Raw genomic sequence first — 19,203 nt, 5'->3', positions numbered from 1 at the left:
TTGAAACGTGGCTCATTGTAAAGAACTCCACATGGGGAATAGGTGCTGTTAATGATGACGTCATTGGTGCCATAATTATGACGTCATAATTTTGCAGGGACAACGATTAGTCTGATCAGTTTGAAATGTATTGAGCGTGATCTATGCAACAATTATATTAGAGAATATAAATTTATGATGCCATCGCTCACGTGGTCTGGCAGCCATATTGGATCAAAGAAAGGAAAAAAAACGTTCAAAAACAGAAGAGTTGGCCTGCACCAAGTTGAGGCGCAGCAGTGCAGGGTAAGTATTCTATGAATACCAACTAGTTTAAATAGTGGACGTTAAAGATCCCACGATGTCCTTCACTAATGGCAGGCGAGATATCACCGGCACCCTGAACAAATTCCTGCACTCACCTATAGAGGGCACTGCATTGGCGGCACAGCCACGCTCTCTGTCAAATGAAATGTCCACCACCACGGAGTTATAAATATAATCACCTCCGTGTCCACCACGCGGTGACCCGGGTTGCCGCGTGTTTTTGACCATTTTACATAATTCATTAATTTATTTTAGGGGGAGTGTAACCCGGGTTCGCGTGATAGGAAAATCCTTTGTTGCAATGAGCCTTGTGCTGCATCGGAAGAGGAAGAAGACGGTCAAAAAGTTTTTAAATCGAAGTGTCGGACATTGGTTCCTCCGGATTTCCTTGCATGAAGAACAATCTTCCAGAAGCAGAAGTTTCTGCACCTCATGTGGACACTTTCAGAAAATATTTAAGAACTCTACCGAACAACGTCATATAATATGATAAGTGACGTCAATAAACATTCGCTGCATTTTGTTTGTCTTAAGCTTCGTTTTGTCCAGAAGGAAATGTAATTTTAAACCATGGGTAAGAAATATGTAGATTATAAAATAATTTATTTGGTGAAGTAAAAATGAAATCATACTCGTCCACTCCTCGCTTCTCGCTTCCCAATATTGAGCCGTGAATGAGCTCCATGATGGTATAATTGGCGAGTGCGATTTCTTTTTCCCCGTGTTGTCTGTATTTACTCGTGGGTGTCGTGTCGCTCGATAGTCGTGCATCACGTATTTTTATTTTTAGTTTGATGTTTGTCGTACACGCGTCATTTGCGATTAGGAAGTCCTATCAATAACTGCCGAAAGGAAGGAAGCGAGTGCCGTAGCAGCGAGGCCGAGATGGCCGCGGTTTTTGACATCGATCTAAGCGATCTCAACGACACGGAGATAGAGCCGGCGCTCTCTGACGAGGAAGGAGGAACGGTATTGCCTTGTGCTCGTATTACCTCGTCTAATGATGCTCCATTTACCTGAACTTGCTTCCAATTTCCCCCTTCTCTCCCCCTTCTCTCCCACTTCACTCCCACGCCTGTACTGTATTCCCCTCATGATCATCGTATCGATTGCCGGATTTATTTAATTTACTAGTTTTCTATCACTCATTAACTTTGCTGGCAAGTTGAGCTCTATCTTATCGTGAAGCCTCTCTCTGTACTTGTCACTTTTCTATTGTATTGATCGACATTACAAGGACAACATCGATTGAGAGCGTTTGCTGATGTCTGTCCAAAGCATCATCTGCGGAAATTGTTATTGGATGTTCATGGAAACTTTTCAGTCCACGTGTGAATGCTTTACCTGAATGACACTTATGATCCTTATGATCTACATTCTCCAAAACTTCTCGAGAAATCTCCACATGTATTGTCTATCGTGTGATTCGTGTCGTGTGTCACTGTCATGCTCATGGTAGAGCCTATGGTAAATGTTTTACACGATTTACGATGATATGGGATATGAGGGATAAATCGTAATGCCATTTGAGATTTGAGATTGAACCAAGAAGGTCGTAGCATCGGAAGGCGGGAACAAAGAACAAATATCAAATCTCAATTTGTATTGATTAGGTCATTCCCCCAAGTTCTGGGACGAGTGCCCTGGAAAGTTGGGTCACTCGCCCAAGTTCCGGGCAGAGCCCTTGGGAAGTTAGGTCATTTCCCCAAATTCCGGGCAGAGCAACCCGGGAAGATTGGTCATTTCCCCCAAGTTCAGGGACGAGTGCCCTGGAAGTTAGGTCACTCGCCCAAGTTCCGGGCAGAGCCCTTGGGAAGTTAGGTCATTTCCCCAAGTTCCGGGCAGAGCCCTTGGGAAGTTAGGTAATTTCCCCCAAGTTCAGGGACGAGTGCCCTAGAAAGTTAGGTCATTTCCTCAAGTTCCGGGCAGAGCAACCCAGGAAGATTGGTCATTTCCCCCAAGTTCAGGGACGCGTGCCCTGGAAAGTTAGGTCACTCTCCCAAGTTCCGGGCAGAGCCCTTGGGAAGTTAGGTCATTTCCCCAAATTCCGGGCAGAGCAACCCGGGAAGATTGGTCATTTCCCCCAAGTTCAGGGACGAGCGCCCTGGAAAGTTAGGTCATTCCCCCAAGTTCCGGGCAGAGCCCCACCCAAGTTCCGGGCAGAGCCCTTGGGAAGTTGGGTCATTTCCCCAAGTACCGGGCAGAGCAACCCGGGAAGATTGGTCATTTCCCCCAAGTTCAGGGACGAGCGCCCTGGAAAGTTAGGTCATTTCCCCAAGTTTCGGGCAGATCAACCCGGGAAGATTGGTCATTTCCCCCCAAGTTCAGGGACAAGCGCCCTAGAAAGTTAGGTCATTTCCCCCAAGTTCAGGGACGAGCGCCCTGGAAAGTTAGGTCATTTCCCCAAGTTTCGGGCAGATCAACCCGGGAAGATTGGTCATTTCCCCCCAAGTTCAGGGACAAGCGCCCTAGAAAGTTAGGTCATTTCCCCCAAGTTCAGGGACGAGTGCCTTAGAAAGTTAGTTCATTTCCCCCCAAGTTCAGGGACGAGCACCCTAGAAAGTTCGGTCATTCCCCCCCACCCCCCAAGTTCAGGGATGAGTGCCCAAGAAAGTTAGGTCATTTCCCCAAGTTCCGGGCAGATCAACTCGGGAAGATTGGTCATTTTCCCCCAAGTTCAGGGACGAGCCCCTGGGACGTTAGGTCATTTGCCCCAAGTTGAGGGACGATTGCCCCAGGAAGTTAGGTAATTTCCCTCAAGTTTGTGGCAGAGCACCCCAGGAAATTAGGTCATTTGCCCCAAGTTGAGGGTCAAGCTCCCTAGAAAGTTAGGTCATTTTCCCCAAGTTCAGGGACGAGCGCCCTAGAAGGTTAGGTCATTTGCCCCAAGTTGAGGGACAAGCTCCCTAGAAAATTATGTCATTTTCCCCAAGTTCAGGGACGAGCACCCCGGGAAGTTGGGTCATTTGCCCCAAGTTGAGGGATGAGCTCCCCAGGAAGTTGTCATTTCACTCAGGTTTCGGGCAGAGCAACCAGGGAAGTTAGGTCATTTTCACCCAAGTTAAGGGACGAGTGCCATAGAAAGTTAGGTTATTTCCCCAAGTTCCGGGCAGAGTAACCCGGGAAGTTAGGTCATGTGCCTCAAGTTGAGGGATGAGCACCCCAGGAAGTTAGGTCATTTCCCCCAAGTTTGTGGCAGAGCACCCTGGGAAGTTAGGTCATTTGCCCCAAGTTGAGGGACGAGCTCCCCAGGAAGTTAGGTCATTTCCCCTAAGTTTGTGGCAGATCGGTCTGGGAAGTTAGGTAATTTCCCCCAAGTTTGTGCAAGAGCACCCTGGGAAGTTAGGTCATTTGTCCCAAGTTGAGGGATGAGCTCCCCAGGAAGTTAGGTCATTTTCCCCCAAGTTTGTGGCTGTTGTAGAACAATTTGTGTACAAAAACAAAGCCATGTCCACGTATTGATGACTTGTAAAAAATGTAATAACACTGGGAAAATACTCATTCGGTTACAACAGAAATACATTGTATATCAAACTCACACAGCACGAGGACCCCGGGTCGAAACGAGTATTCTTCCTCGATTGCACTGTTTTTGCTTCATCTATCTATAATTCCAGTAATCTCTGTCTGTACGTTTGTACGTTTGTACGTCTGTTTGTCTGTGACCGCTGTTTCTCGACAACCACGGGTCCGATATACTTTTAACTTGCCAGGTATATTGCTGGGGACCCGAGGATGTGCCTTTTCAAGGTTTCATATTAATCGGACAATTACTTACCGAGCTATGTCCAAAAAACGATTCAACCAATCAGAGAGCAGCGAACGATCGCGTGTGCCGAACGTGGCGGGCACACTCTGCCTCGGATGGCACATTTGAGAGCGTATTCATTTATTTCACGTTTGCAAACTATGTTGGCGTTAAACTATGTTTTACAACTAATAAAAACGAATTTGCGATTCATTCGCTTTCCTGCGCGTTTGTGCACGCGATGGCGATTTCTTTACCAAACTCCGGAAGCCGTTCGCTTTGGACCAAACCATTGCATGTAAATAGAGGGGGGGGTTCTGTGGTCGTTGCGAATGGACCAAACCATTCATGTAAATAGAGGGGGGGCATTGTCACTGTACTCGCAAGCCGTTCGCCGTTCGCTTTGGCGTTGCGAATGGACCAAACCATTTCATGTAAATAGAGGGGGGGGATATAATTTTAGATATGTATATAGTACGGGCATATATATAGTACGGGCATGCCCTAGTCTATCTATAATTCCATTAATCTCTGTGTGTATGTATGTGTGTATGTCTGTATGCGACCGCTGTTTCTCGACAACTACCGGTCCGATATACTTGAAACTTGCCAGGTATATTGCTGGGGACCCGAGGATGTGCCTTTTCAAGGTTTTAAATTAATCGGACAAGTAGTTACCGAGCTATGGCGATTTAGCCGTTCGCCGTTCGCTTTGGCGTTGCGAATGGACCAAACCATTTCATGGACCAAACCATTTCATGTAAATAGAGGGGGGGGGGGGGATTGTCACCGTACTCGCACCCACGTACCCACGTACCCACGTACGGGCATTGCACCCACGTACGGGCATGCCCTAGTTTATAGCAATTCAAGACAAAGGGAGAAGATTTGATTGGGTCCTCACAGTTGGAGGGGGTAGGAGGGAGAAGATCGGTGGACGAGGGATTCCGATAAGGGATTAGGGAGGTGTAGATTGGGGTTCGAGGAATTACTGATAAAGTCGGGAGGGGGTAGATCAGGGGATGAGGGATCCCTGATAAGCCAGTATCTTCTCAGCTTGGTCACTTGAACCAGAAGATAATTACCCTCGCCAGAGGAGAGGGTAATTGCATTTGAGTCTGTCTGTCCGCACAGAATAAATACAATTTTCTCTGCAACCGTTGGTCCGATTGACAGGAAATTTTCACCATAGGTGCAACTGCACCTGTATAATTTTTTAATGATAATTATGACGTCATAAGTCATGTGGTTTGGCCGCCATCTTGGAAAAACCGAAAAACTTTGCACCTCTATATCTCCGAAAGCGCTGAATAGAAAAAATTGAGACATGGCTCATTGTAAAGAACTCTCCATGGGGGGAAAAATATGTTAATGATGATGTCATAGGTGCCTCCATTATGACGTCATAATTCGACCAGTACAAAACTTCATCCTATCAAGATAAAATTTATTGAGCGTCATGTAGGCATAAATTGGAGGGGAAAAAAAGAAAAAGAAAAGATGTCATAGGTCACGTGGTTTGGCCGCCATCTTGGACAAACCAAAAAACGTTGCACCTTTTTTCTCTGAAAGCGCTGCATAGGAAAAATTAAATGGAGACATGGCTCATTGAAAAGAACTCTCCCATGGGGAATAACATATGTGTCACGCTACCAGATTCTTGTACCAGATGCTCAAATTATGGATTTAGAGTTCTACCTGCAGCATTAAAGTACCAACCCTGTACCTCCATAAAATAGCAGGGTTGGTCAAATTGGGCAATTACAAATGCATGAAAACAAAAATTTAAATATTCATGTGTTACCCAAAATGTCAAGTTTTTAAACTTTTCATGCCAGGAAATCTAGAAAATTTCGCAAAAAATACCAACCAGTAATTTACAATCAGAATCAATTTCTAGGGTTCTAAAGGTTTTTTTTCAAGCATGATGTTGGACAAGTAAAGTAAATAAAAGTACCATAAGAGTTATTGGCCGAGTGCCAATTTTTTTTGGCACCTTGCCAATATTCTGTATTTTTCACTTTTTCCTAGCAAATAAGTTGTGACCAGCACTGATTTTAATTGGAATTTATGGGAAACAAACACGCTCATGTTTCTTCTACTACTGCTGTATTTATTATGTGCATCATAATCCACATTTAATCTTCAAGCATAATCTGCATTGAATCTTCAAGCATAATCTGCATTGCAACTGTGCACAAATACTGTAAATCCTCGCCCCCCCCCCCATCTGTACGCTAGCCCAAGCTGTCATGCCAAAATATCAAGGCAAAATGACGAATAGGCCAACATGTATAGAATTTTCACACACATGTTTGGTGAAGCACCATTTACAAGAAGTATGTACACAAGGCTTGACTTATCCATGAAGGACAATAAATGCATGTGGCATCATACTACTTACACTTGAAAACCCCACGGGATATTAAGTTGGCCGCCAGAAGTGTGATTCAAAGGTCAAGTCATTGTCTTGTGAGCCTAATTCACAAAGTACATACAAGTACAGCATTGTTCAGTAAACGATATTCTTTGTCTAGTATATGAATAAAATATCATGCACACTGGATGCACAGCACTGAGCAGCATGCACAGGTCTTATCAATTGCACAAACTATGATGACTGTCTCAATCATTATATCAGTCATGTATCAGTATTATTCATTATCAGTATCATTAATCATTATCTAAACAAACACGTGTAGCGACTAGCGCGCCACCAGGCGACTGTTGCCGCGGAATCGCGGAAAATGACCGTCGAGTCCGAAGCAAAATTCAGGCTTCAACGGTCATAACAGGTAATGCCACTGTCATAGAACGAAAGATCGTATATTTTTCCGTCGGTGGGTGAAATATAAGACGAAACTGTGTCCAATAAAGGTATATTTCCGGCGGTTTATTGCTGATAAACGATCAATCCGGAAGCGAAAACGGTGAAACACGCGGCGCCGCCTTTCAACGGCGTTTATACGCAGTATATGTTTAGCGCATCTGGTAGCGTGACACATATGTTAATGATGATGTCATAGGTGCCTCCATTATGACGTCATAATTCGACAAGTACAAAGTGTTACGGATTCGGCACTTATTATTGTTGTTATTATTATTATTGTTGGTTCTAAGTATTATGGTTATTGTTGTTTAAGGGAAATGGTTATTGTGGTTAAAAGGTTAAAAGCGCTCATGGAAAAGAGACAGTAAGCCGGAAGACGACGATAGAGAGGAAGAAGAAGGCGTGAGGAGACAGGGAAAAAGACGTGTCTTGAAGCTCCGTTGCGAGCGTGGTCGAGCGGACGTCGCGAGTGAACGTTGAGTCCGTGAAAAGAATCTCGTGCGATTGGTGTTATCACTGGAGTATTGGAAAAGCCTGCGTAGTCAGGTACAGGCGTGTGAGGTTCCAGAGAATCCTCGCCTAGAGGCTTCGACTCGAGTAAGAGCCGTCCGCCATTTTGACCCTCGCGCGTCGTTCACTGAACAAGGTTTTTTGCCGCGTCAGCTGGTCTCGCCCTCCGGTGGTCTGCCGGGGATGGGTGTGCACTAAAGCGGCGTGTGAAGATTACACTGCGGTTCGCGGATTGAACGGTGAATGTGCACGTCTGGATCGCATCTTTGAGATTTCTCTTTCCACCGCCAGTTTGCTGTGGTTTGGACCACGTGACGGTCCACGCCTTGCCTACCCCTCCTTTCGCGCCTCATCGCTTCTTCGCCTCATCGCTTCTTCGCCGGGATCCCCTCTGAGTTATAGAGACATTGAGGAGTGTTCTGTTCCATTCACTGGGAGCGCAGTGAGTTTGAGTTAGGTTACTGGAGAGGATGGTACCATCTTAAGATATTGATTGTATGGTTGATTGCTATCCTTGTTGTATCGTTATTCCTGTGTGCTTTTTAATATATTCTTTGTTTGTGGATAACTCTTGGTGTGGTTTCCATATTGATTTCGATACGGAATAACATATTTTTCTGCCGTGGCTCCTCCCGGGGTTCGGAGGTATACCGAGACCAGGAGGTCAGGGAGGAACACGTCACAAAAACTTCATCCTATCAAGATGAAATTTGTTGAGCGGCATGTGGGTATGAATTGGTGGTGAAAAAAAAAAATGCTGACGTCATCGGTCACGTGGTTTGGCTGCCATATTTGTTTTAACACAAAAGCCTTAAAAACCACTGAAAATACATCCTGGCGAGGCTTTGCAATCTCTGATTGCTCTTTCTTGTTGTCTTTCTACAACAAAGCTTTCACAGACCTTATCCCCAAATTAGTATTTACACAGGACTGCAAATTAGAGATATGTATATCTTTCCATCACAAAGGCAACTCTTGAGTCAATCGGAGTCTGAGTTATACTCTTAAATTCCTTTAAATGTAATAGTCGTGGCCAAAAATATAGGCACCCTTGCACTTTTTTCAAATAATGAACCATTTCTTCCAGAAAATTGTTGAAATTAAAAAATATTTTGGTATCCACATATTTGGTATCTTTGGTTTGCAGTGGAACAAAACAAAAAAAGGTGAAAGTATTACTAAATATTAGCTTATTCCACACAGAAATCCTAAAATGGCCTGGACAATATTATTGGACCTTTTTAGAAGTTGTTGGAAATAATTAGATTTCAAGCAGGTGATTCTCCTTTACTTTGAAATTGAACTCACCTATTGGTAGTTGCAGGTGCCTGCAATATAAAAATCACTCATTCAACCAGTTTGAATAAAGAAAGGTGTCATTCTGCTGTTTTGTGTCACTGTGTGTAATGAGCATGGAGAAAATATAGAAAACCAGAGAATTGTCTGAGGAGGTCAGACACAAGATTGTAGTCAAGCATGGACAATCTCAAGGATACAAGTCCATCTCCAGAGACCTTGATGTCCCTGTGTCCACCGTACGCAATGTTATCAGGAAGTTTAAGGCCCATGGCACTGTAGCCAACCTCCCTGGACAAAGCTGCAAGAGAAAACTTGATCGAAGATTCCAGCGAAGGATTGTTCGAATGGTGGAGAAGGCACCTCGATCAACTTCCAACCAGGTTCAAGCTGAACTTCAGATACAAGGTACGACAGTTTCAACTCACACCATTTGTCACAAACTCAATGAAAGGGGGTTATATGGTAGGAGACCAAGGAGGACCCCACTGCTGAGAGAGAAACATAAAGTCCAACTGGAATTTTCCAACCCACACATGAACAAGCCAAAATCCTTCTGGGAGAACGTCCTGTGGACAGATGAGACCAAATTAGAGCTTTTTGGTAAAGTACATCATCTCTATGTTTACAGAAAACAAAATGAAGCCTTCAAAGAAAAGAACACCTTCCCTACAATCAAACATGGAGGAAGTTCAGTGATGTTTTTTAGGTTGCTGTGCTGCCTCTGGCACTGGGTACCTTGAATGTGTGCATGGCATCATGAATTCAGGAGATTACAAAGGCAATTTGGAGCACAATGTTCAACCTAGTATTAGAAAGCTGGGTCTCCGTCGATGGTCATGAGTCTTGCAGCAAGACAATGACCCAAGCACACTCCAAAAAGCACCCAGGAATTGTTCAAGACAAAATGCTGGACTGTTCTGAAGTGGCCAGCAAGAGTCCAGATCTAAATCCCATTGAACACCTGTGGGGAGATCTGAAAACAGCAGTTGGGAGAACGCACCCTTCAAATCTGGGAGAACTGGAGCAGTTTGCACAAGAAGAATGGGCCAAACTGCCAGTAGAGCTGTGTAGGAAGCTCATTCATGGCTATAGGAAGTGCTTGACTGCAGTTATTTTGTCCAAAGGCTGTGCTACCAAATGTTAAGTTTCGGGTGTCAATAATTTTGTCAATGCCATTTCTTTTTATTTTCTGATTTAAAAGGATAAAAGGATAAGTTCTGAATCAAAATCAAAGGTTCTGTAATATTAACAGTGAAATAAAGAATTGAGGAGATCACATACTTGTCAATTTCAACTTATTTTTCGAGAAAATTGTCAGTTATTTGAAAAAAGTGCAAGGGTGCCAATATTTTTGGCCATGACTGTATACACTACTGGTCAAAAGTTTTAGAACACCTAAATTTTTCAGTTTTTATTGAAATTTACGCAGTTTAATGTCTCAATGTACTCTGAAATTAAGCATAGAACAAATAGACAATTGGAGATGAAAAATAAATCGTAGAATCATTGCAAAGAAAGCCAAGGTGTCAGTGAGTACAGTTTCCCACACCATCAAAAGGCACTTGGAAACTGGAGGAAACTCTGACAGGAAGATGTCTGGCAGACCCAAAGCCACAGCAGAATCAGAAGACAAGTTTCTGAGAGTCAACAGCTTGCGTGATAGGCGGCTCACAGGACAACAGCTTAACACTGGTTGAAGTAAGCAAGTCTCAGTTTCAACTGTGAAGAGAAGACTTCGAGCAGCAGGTTTGACAGGTCGAGTGGCAGTAAGAACGCCATTGCTAAGATGGCAAAATAAGAAAAAGAGGCTTGCCTGGGCCCATGAAGCACCGCCAGTGGACTGCTGAAGACTGGAAGACGGTCTTATGGACCGATGAATCAAAATTTGAAATCTTTGGTTCATCACGCAGGGTTTTTGTACGCCGTCGAGTCGGCGATCGGATGGTTCCTCAGTGTGTGACACCAACTGTCAAACATGGAGGAGGAAGCGTGATGGTCTGGGGCTCTTTTGCTGGATCCAGAGTCGGCGACTTGCACAGAGTGACTGGCACCCTGAACCAAAAGGGCTGCCACAGCATTTTGCAGCGACATGCAATACCCTCTCATATATACCTTGTTGGTCAGGGTTTCATCCTACAGCAAGATAATGACCCTAAACACACCTCCAGGTTATGTCAAAACTACCTTCGAGGAAAAGAACAAGACGGTAGGCTTCAAATCATGGAATGGCCAGCACAGTCTCCAGACTTAAACCCCATAGAGCTGGTTTGGGATGAACTGGACAGAAGGGTGAAAGCAAAGCAACCTACAAGTGCAACACATTTGTGGGAACTTCTGCAACAGTGTTGGGAAGAACTTCCCGAACAATATTTGATTTCCATTGTAGAAAGAATGCCACGAGTGTGTTCGGCGGTTATATCTGCAAAAGGTGGCTACTTTGCTGAGTCAAAAATTTAAATTAAATTTTGTTAAACAAAACGATTCTATGATTTCTTTTTTATCTCAAATTGTTTATTTGTTCTATGCTTAATTTCAGAGTACATTGAGACGTTAAACTGCGTACATTTCAATAAAATCTGGAAAAATTGAGGCGTTCTAAAACTTTTTCACCGGTAGTGTATATACACGCCTCATTAATAATATAATTAATCCTTTTTCTGCAAGATTCTTATTAACTATAGCATAGTATTGTTAAGATTCATTAAAGAACTGAACTATTTCTATCTCATTTACAATACATCGGAGTTTGTTGTCATTATAATGCATTTTTATCAATTAAGAGGACAAGGGACAGGTTTCAATTGGAATGCCCACGATAACTCGCTTACTTAGAAGTTTTATTATTCTACATGGCAGAGCGGCCTGGGAAGTTAGGTCATTCCACCCCATGTTCAGAGACTGTCAAGAGATGTAGCTCTTCATGTAGTTGTCTCGTGTAATTGTATATATACGTGTGCGTGATTTTTTTTTTTGCAGTTCTTCCACGAATCTTAGAACCTGTAAGAAAGAAAAAAAAAAAATTCAAAAAAAAAAAGGAGGGAGTATTTCAATTTTTATTGCTAGATTGGAGTTGTCCTTTTTGGATCACAATGGTTATGTCGACCATTCGTACTGCATCATTTATCCTGCCACACTCAAGGTCATAGAACCACAATTTAATAAGATACTTCCCAAATAACTTGTAATCACGTTTACAGCTCAGGTCCAAATATTATTTATATATTTCAGACAACTCTTCAATATATTAAAGATAGTTCTTCCTCCTGGTGCATGCGTGAGGAAGAAAAGTGCTTTGCCTGTCATCTGTTTTTAGCTCACCTGGAATGAAGTTCAGGGGAGCTTATGCGATGGCATGTTAAACAAATCCTTCATTAACGGTATGGACCTCAAACATCCGGGGCCTTCGCTCAAACTTGACTGACCTCTCCATACAGGTTGCTTCTGACAAACCAGATGTGATCTGCTTAACAGAAACTTTCCTCCTTCATGATGTCTCTGATGCCTTGGTATCTCTCCCAGGTTACTCCCTCCTCCGGTATGATAGACCTGAGCCTCGTCCTGGAGGTGGGGTTGCTATCTTTATAAAAAACTCTCTTCCTCACTCGCCCTCCACTGCCCTCTCTCCACCTCACCCCCAGGAATACCTTTGGCTACGGCTTCCCCTTCGCTCCCACCTTTTGTTCATATGTGTGTTGTACCGTCCACCAAACAGCGATGACTCCATCTACATCTCACTGTCTGATAATATGGACCAACTTCTATCTACCCATCCCAACTCTCTCTTCCTCATATGTGGTGATTTCAATTGTCACCATGCCAGTTGGCTGGGTGTGGGTACCTCTCTCACCAGCCATGGCTCTTCAGCAAAGGACTTCTGCGACTTACTGGGACTGACACAATCTGTCAATTTCCCGACCCGGATCTCAGTCAACGGAGCATCTTCTCTTCTGGATTTGGTTATGACAAACTTCCCTGAAAATGTCTGCTGCTCTTCTTCTGCTCCAATCGGCTCATCTGATCATGTGCTTGTCAAAGTGGACATCTCTCTGACCATTCTCAGAGAGCCTCCTCTGCGTCGACGAGTCTGGCATTTCACTCAGGCCAACTGGCACGGTCTTCAAGCAGCCATCAATCATCTGGACTGGTCTCCCATCTCTACCGCCTCTGACATCAACTCATCCTGGGAATTCTTTCAAAGTAAATTGCTCTCTCTCATGCACAGATTTATCCCATCTCGTCTTCAGTTGTCATACCATTCCTCCCGTCCATGGTACACGGAATCTTGTGGTGAGGCTGTTGCCCTGAAACAACTTGCTTTCGTCTCCTGGAAAGCAAATCCAACGGAAGGAAATCTCATTTCCTTTCACAAAGCCCGAAACAAGTGTGTGTCCACCCTCAGGAGAGCCAGGAAACAATATCTCACCATTCTCAAGACCGAACTCTCTTATCTGTCTCCCTCTTCCAAATCCTGGTGGCGTCTGGTCAAATCTGTTTCTGGTGTTTGTTCCCCCTCCATCCCCTCCCTCACCTCAAACGGCTTAACGGCTGACTCCGCACGTGAAAAAGCTGAATGCCTCAACTCTGTGTTTGCCTCTAAATCTTGTGTCCCAAACCCATCCCTCTCTGTACCCACCGTACCCAGTCGTACCCAGCTGCTCCTGGACTCTGTGTCCTTTCCTCCTGACAAGGTGGAAAAGTTTCTGTCAACCCTCGACTCTGATTCTGCAACTGGTCCTGACGGCATCAGCCCACGGGTCCTAAAATCATGTTCTTCTGCTCTTTCACTCCCTCTTTCTGTTCTCTTCACCCTCTCTTCACCCTCTCTTTTGCTCAAGGTCATCTGCCATCTGCTTGGAAATCAGCCAACATCACCGCTTTGCACAAAAAAGGTGCAAAAACAGATCCCAGCAACTACAGACCAATCAGCCTTCTCCCAATTATCAGCAAAGTCATGGAATCCATCATTGCTTCAGATATGAAATCTTTCCTCTTCTCCAATGGCTTGATCTCTGATCATCAATTTGGTTTCAGACCTGGTCACTCTACTCTGGACATGCTGCTTCTGCTTTCTCAACAATGGATGGAGGTCCTCAACGCCAAACAGGAAATTAGAGCTGTCTCCCTTGACGTTTCACGTGCCTTCGATACGGTCTGGCACCCTGCTCTGCTCACCAAACTCTCCTCCTTTGGTATCCATGGAAATCTCCACGCATGGCTGGCGGACTTCCTCTCTGGTCGTAGTCAACGTGTGGCCCTGAATGGGTTTCTCTCATCTCCTCTTCCTGTTCAGGCTGGAGTTCCCCAAGGTAGTGTTCTGGGCCCTGTGCTTTTTCTGGTCTTCATCAATGATCTCTCTGACTCTCTTGAAAATCCTCTCTATCTCTTTGCTGACGACTCTACTCTCTGTCGCTCCATTCCTCATCCCTCAGATCGGCAGTCTGCAGCCTCCTCACTCTCTGCAGACCTGGACAAAATCACAGACTGGTCAAACAAGTGGAACATGTCTTTCAATCCTGACAAATCTCACACTCTTACAATGTCTCTCCGAAAGGACCGACTGGACAACCCTCCCATCTACTTTCTCAACAATCCTCTCCAAGAAGTTCTGTCGCTCAAGCTTTTGTGTCTCACTATCTGCCATGATCTTTCTTGGGAAAACCACATTTCCAAGCTGGCCTCCAAAGCCAGTCGCCGACTGGGCATCCTCCGTCGTGCGAAGTCCTTCCTTGGCACACCTGAGCTCCTCACCACATACAAGGCTTTCATCCGCAGCTCAATGGAATACTGTTCCCCCCTCTGGGCTGGTGCTCCTGCCTCACACCTTGCTCGGCTTCACGCTGTTGAGGCCAAAGCTTTCAGAATCATTGGAATCTCCTGCGATGTAGTCAACACCGAGGGCCTTTCACTCACTCACCGCAGGCAGGTTGGTGGTCTTTCTGTCTTCTACCGACTCCTCTCCGGCCTTGCTCCCCCAGCTCTCTCTGTGCTCTGTCCCCCCAATATTCCTTCAGGTCGCACAAGATCTGCCTGCAACCCTCTTATGGTTAAACTGCCAAAGTCTAGGCTCTCTGCTCACCTTCACTCTTTCATTCCCCTTTTCTCCCGCCTCTGGAACAAACTTCCCCACTCCCTTCAATCCCACTCCTCCCTCCAGGTCTTTAAAACAGCTGTTCACCACCATCTCTTATCTTCCCCCATCGAAAACCTTGATCTTTTCTACCCCCGGTAATTCACCCCAGAGTCCTTGCAGTGTTCATATGTTTTATTCCTCTCCCACCTCCCCCCAAGTCCTCCCGATGTCCCTGCTGTCAAATGTTGTGTTTGTGTCCTTCCCCCTCTTCCCCCTCTCTTTTGTGTCCTTCCCCCTCTCTCCCCATCCTGTCTGCCGCTCCCCTTGTTTTTTGTGTTTTGTGTGTCGGTTTGTCTTTTTGTGTGATTAATGGCACCAAGCTCCTGTCCTGCCTTGACCATGATACTCCTCCACTTCCCTCTGTCAGCCAAACTTTCTCCACTCTTAAACCACCACCACCTTACTGACATCCCTCTTCACCCAATCCTCCCATCTCAACCACAGTCTACCTCTTTTCCTCCTACCTAGTTCCCTCAACCTATCCATCTGCTTTGCAATTCTCTCTTCTTCTATTCGCAACAAGTGTCCAGCCCATCTCAGCCGGCATTTCACCAATCTCCCCGTCAAGCTCATCTGCGCACCAATCTCCTCCCACAGTTCATCCATTCTCCTTCCATCCACCCTCTTCGCTACTGCAATCCTCCTGACCCAGTTGTTCTAGCAAATCTGCAGCCTCTGTTGTCTCTGTCAGTGGCACCATCTCCAGACCGTAAAGGCAAGCCAGCATTATACGAGGGGCAGTCAATAAGTAACATTAAAATATTTTTCACAACTTGTTTATTGCATGTTCGTATGTAACAACTGTTATTTTTCAACATGATCTCCATTGCGTTCAATGCATTTTTTCCAGCGCTTTACTAAGGCCTGGATTCCTCGAGAAAAAAATAATTTTTGGGCTGCTTGTGTAGCCATTCGTGCACCGCCTCTTGGAGCTCTGCGTCAGATCGGAAAGTGGTTCCACCAAGCGCCTCTAAGTGGCCCAAAGATGTGGTAATCCGAAGGGGCGAGGTCTGGCGAGTAGGGTGGATGAAGAAGACACTCAAAATGCGGGTCCTCGATTGTTGCAACTGGAGGCAGTATGGGGCCGAGCATTGTGATGCTGCAGAAAAACACCGGTAGTGAGTAGTCCACGACGTTTTGCTCTGATTGCTGGTTTCAGATGTTTTTTTTTAAGGAGGTTGCAGTATGATGCACTGGTGACTGTGGTTCCTCTGGGCATGTAATACTCTTCAAGTGGGCCTCGGCTTTCCCAGAAGAGCGTCAGCATCACTTTTCCAGCGGACAGCTGTGTGTGAAATGTTTTGGGCTTCAGTGAAGTTGAATGGTGCCACTCTTTGCTTGCCATCTTCATTTCTGGCTGAAAGTAGTGGACCCAGCTTTCATCCCCAGTCACTACGCACTGTAAGAAAGCGTCACCTTCTGTTTCATAACGTCGCAGAAGTTCTTGACATGCGTCTACTCGTCGTTCTTTCAGTTAGGGTGTGAGTTGTCTAGGCACCCACCTTGCAGACACTTTGCAGAACCCCAGCATGTTGTGAATGATATGGTATGCTGAACCATGGCTAATGTTCAATTTGGAGACCACTTCATCCAGCGACTTCATCGCTTCATCAGCGACTGTTTTCCATGAGCCCGCGCTCAACTCCTGCAACGATTTCTGGTGTGTCGGCTGTGTGAGGCCAGCCCGAGCGTGCAGTGTCTGCCACATGACAGAACGTTGCTTCTAAGGGAGCCGCCATCTTGAAACTGCTCTACTGACATTATACACTCAATGTTGCCAGATCTAAAACGGGCAAAACATGACTTACCCATAGATATAACATATGTTGTCTATAACAACACACATTACATTCTCAAATTTATATCGCCATTTTAAGGTTACTTATTGACTGGCCCTCGTACAAGCCATCAAAACCTTTCCTTTCAATCTCCTTGAAATCTTCCTTTTTTGCCATTACTGCCTTTACCCTTCTTCATGCATTCACACGTACCTGAATACTCTGCCTCTGACTTACCATCCCCGGTCACTGTTCTACCCAGATACTCAAACCTATTTCCCCGTCTGATCTTCTCCTCTAACCTGATATTCATTTATTTTCTCTTCTCCCTGACCCACATTACCTCAGTCTTCTCCATGCTCATTTTCAACCCATGTTTCTCAAATGCCTCCTGCCACTCCTCCAGTACTCCCTAAAACTTCCGCCCACTCTTCACCAACAAAACAGCCAGATCATCCGCATGCAATATCCTCCCCAGAATACCTTTCATGTTTCCCTTCCTGCTTACCAGCTCCATCAGCATGATAAACAGGAGTGAGCTGAGAGCGCTTCCCTGCCTCAAACTGATGTCCATACTGAACTCCTCCGATATCCCAGGACCAACCAACATTCTTCCGTTCGTTCCCTTGTGCATCCCTTCCACCAAACTATCTTCTGCTTCCGGCACTCCCATCCATCTGTGTTGACATCACCATCTCTCGGGACAGTGTCGTATCCCAATGCCATTTCACCTTGCACCTCCAACCCCTTCTCCACCAGCTGTCTCAGCATGAACATCCCATTTTTTCCCCCTACCTTTTCTAAATGTCTGCTACCCTTCTTCGATCTTCTCCACACCCTTCCTTATCCTCCCATTCAGAACCCTCTCCAGCACCTTTATGACATGATTAAGGAGTGTAATGCCCCTGTACTTCCCCAGATGTTTAACAACCCTTCTTCCCCGGATCTTTAACAACCCTTCTTCCCCTTCTATATCGGCACAATTAATCCTGTCCTCCAATCCTCTGGAATTTAACCATCTCTCATACATACAATCAACAACCTTCGTCCAACTGACTCCGACCTCTCCTGCTTCAATTATAATCTCTGTACACACCTCATCAATGCCTGGCAACCTTCTCTTTTTCATCCTCTTCAATGCCGTCCACGCTTCCTCTTCCATGATCTCCACCAACTCCACTTTTCCCTCCACATAACTTTGTAGCTCCAGCTCGGCGTTGCTTTCTTCCCGGTTAAATAGCTCTTTGAAATATCCTTCCCACACCTTCACGATTGCGCCCTCTCTATCAATAGCTTCCCACCACTATCCTTCATCACTGCCCCTTCATGTCCTTGCTATCTTCATCCCTGTCACGAGCCAATTTATAGATCATCTTCCTCCCACCATTCTCTTCCAACTTGTTGTACACCACCTCTTCCATATCATTCCTCACCTTATCCACAGCTCTCATGGCTAGTTTCTTCTTCTGTCCATACAGGTGCAGCAACCCCACATCCAGCTGACTCCCTCTGTCTTTGATCTTCTCTATCCTCTTCCAAACCTCTTTATTTTCACCAACTGCCTTCACTACTTTCTCCAACCACGATTTCTGATTTCTGTCCCTTGACGATGCACCCTTTCCTGACATACTTCAACACAATACTTCTGCAATTCCCCTAAATGCCTCTCCATATGTCTTCCACTCTTTCTCCAAACGTACTGCTTATTCGCCAAGTTGCTCATGTGCCTGGCCCTCGCTCTCTCCTTGTACTCCACGATGACGTTTCCCCTTCACTTCCTTCACCTAATAACCTTCCGACCCCTGCTCTTAACCTCCCTCCTTTTCTTCATCCTTACCACAAACACCAAAGGCTTTTTTGTCCCCCGTCGCAACGCGGAGCGAAAGGGGGACTATGGTTTGTCCGTGCGTGCGTGCATACGTGCGTGTGTGCGTAAGCGAAGGACCGCATTCGAATTTGGTGTGTGGATGCAACCCACGTCAAAATCCAACATGGCCACCACCATGTATGTCTGATGCCATGTATGTCTGAACCTTGTGAGCGGAATATCTTGAAAAATAAGCGAAGTACCAACTTCTAATCTGGTGTGGGTGTATCTAGGCATAAGGAAGAACGCTATTGAAAATTGGGTCGCCACGTCAAAATCCAAGATGGCCGCCACCAAAAATATGTCAACCTTGTGAGTGAAATATCTTGGAAAAATAAGCGAAGTACCAACTTCTAATCTGGTGTGTGTGTGTGTGTGTGTGTGTGTGTATTTAGGCATAAGGAAGAATCCCATTGAAAATTGGGTCGCCACATCAAAATCCAAGATGGCCACCGCCATGTATGTCTGAACCTTGTGAGTGGAATATCTTGAAAAATAAGCGAAGTACCAACTTCTAATCTGGTGGGTTGGTGAATCAGGCATAAAGAAGAACTCTATTGAAAACTGGGTTGCCACGTCAAAATCCAAGATGGCCGCCGCCATGTATGTCTGAACCTTGTGAGCGGAGTATCTTGAAAAATAAGCGAAGTACCAACTTATAATCTGGTGTGTGGGTGTATATAGGCATAAGGAAGAACCCTATTGAAAATTGGGTCGCCACGTCAAAATCCAAGA

The 19,203-nt window shown here is 45.2% G+C and overlaps 1 protein-coding gene across 2 annotated transcripts in view; it reads left to right on the top strand.

The window, feature by feature from the left end:
* Positions 1–997: 997 nt before the first annotated feature.
* Positions 998–19,203, top strand: part of LOC137432420 (ribosomal protein S6 kinase beta-1) — an 81,911-nt gene continuing 63,705 nt past the window's right edge. For both annotated transcript variants that reach the window (XR_013624293.1, XM_078783185.1), the window contains exon 1: positions 998–1,275. Coding sequence is in view for 1 of the 2 variants with exons in the window: in XM_078783185.1 (XP_078639311.1) it covers positions 1,192–1,275 (84 nt within the window). In the remaining variant the exon portion in view is untranslated. The remainder of the gene's footprint in view (positions 1,276–19,203) is intronic.

The sequence above is a fragment of the Myxine glutinosa genome, chromosome 8 (genome assembly GCF_964187855.1).
Source record: "Myxine glutinosa chromosome 8, kmMyxGlut1.1, whole genome shotgun sequence".
NCBI lineage: Eukaryota > Metazoa > Chordata > Myxini > Myxiniformes > Myxinidae > Myxine > Myxine glutinosa.
The sequence above is the reverse complement of the archived record's forward strand: the minus strand, read 5'-3'. Positions and strand labels throughout refer to the sequence as shown.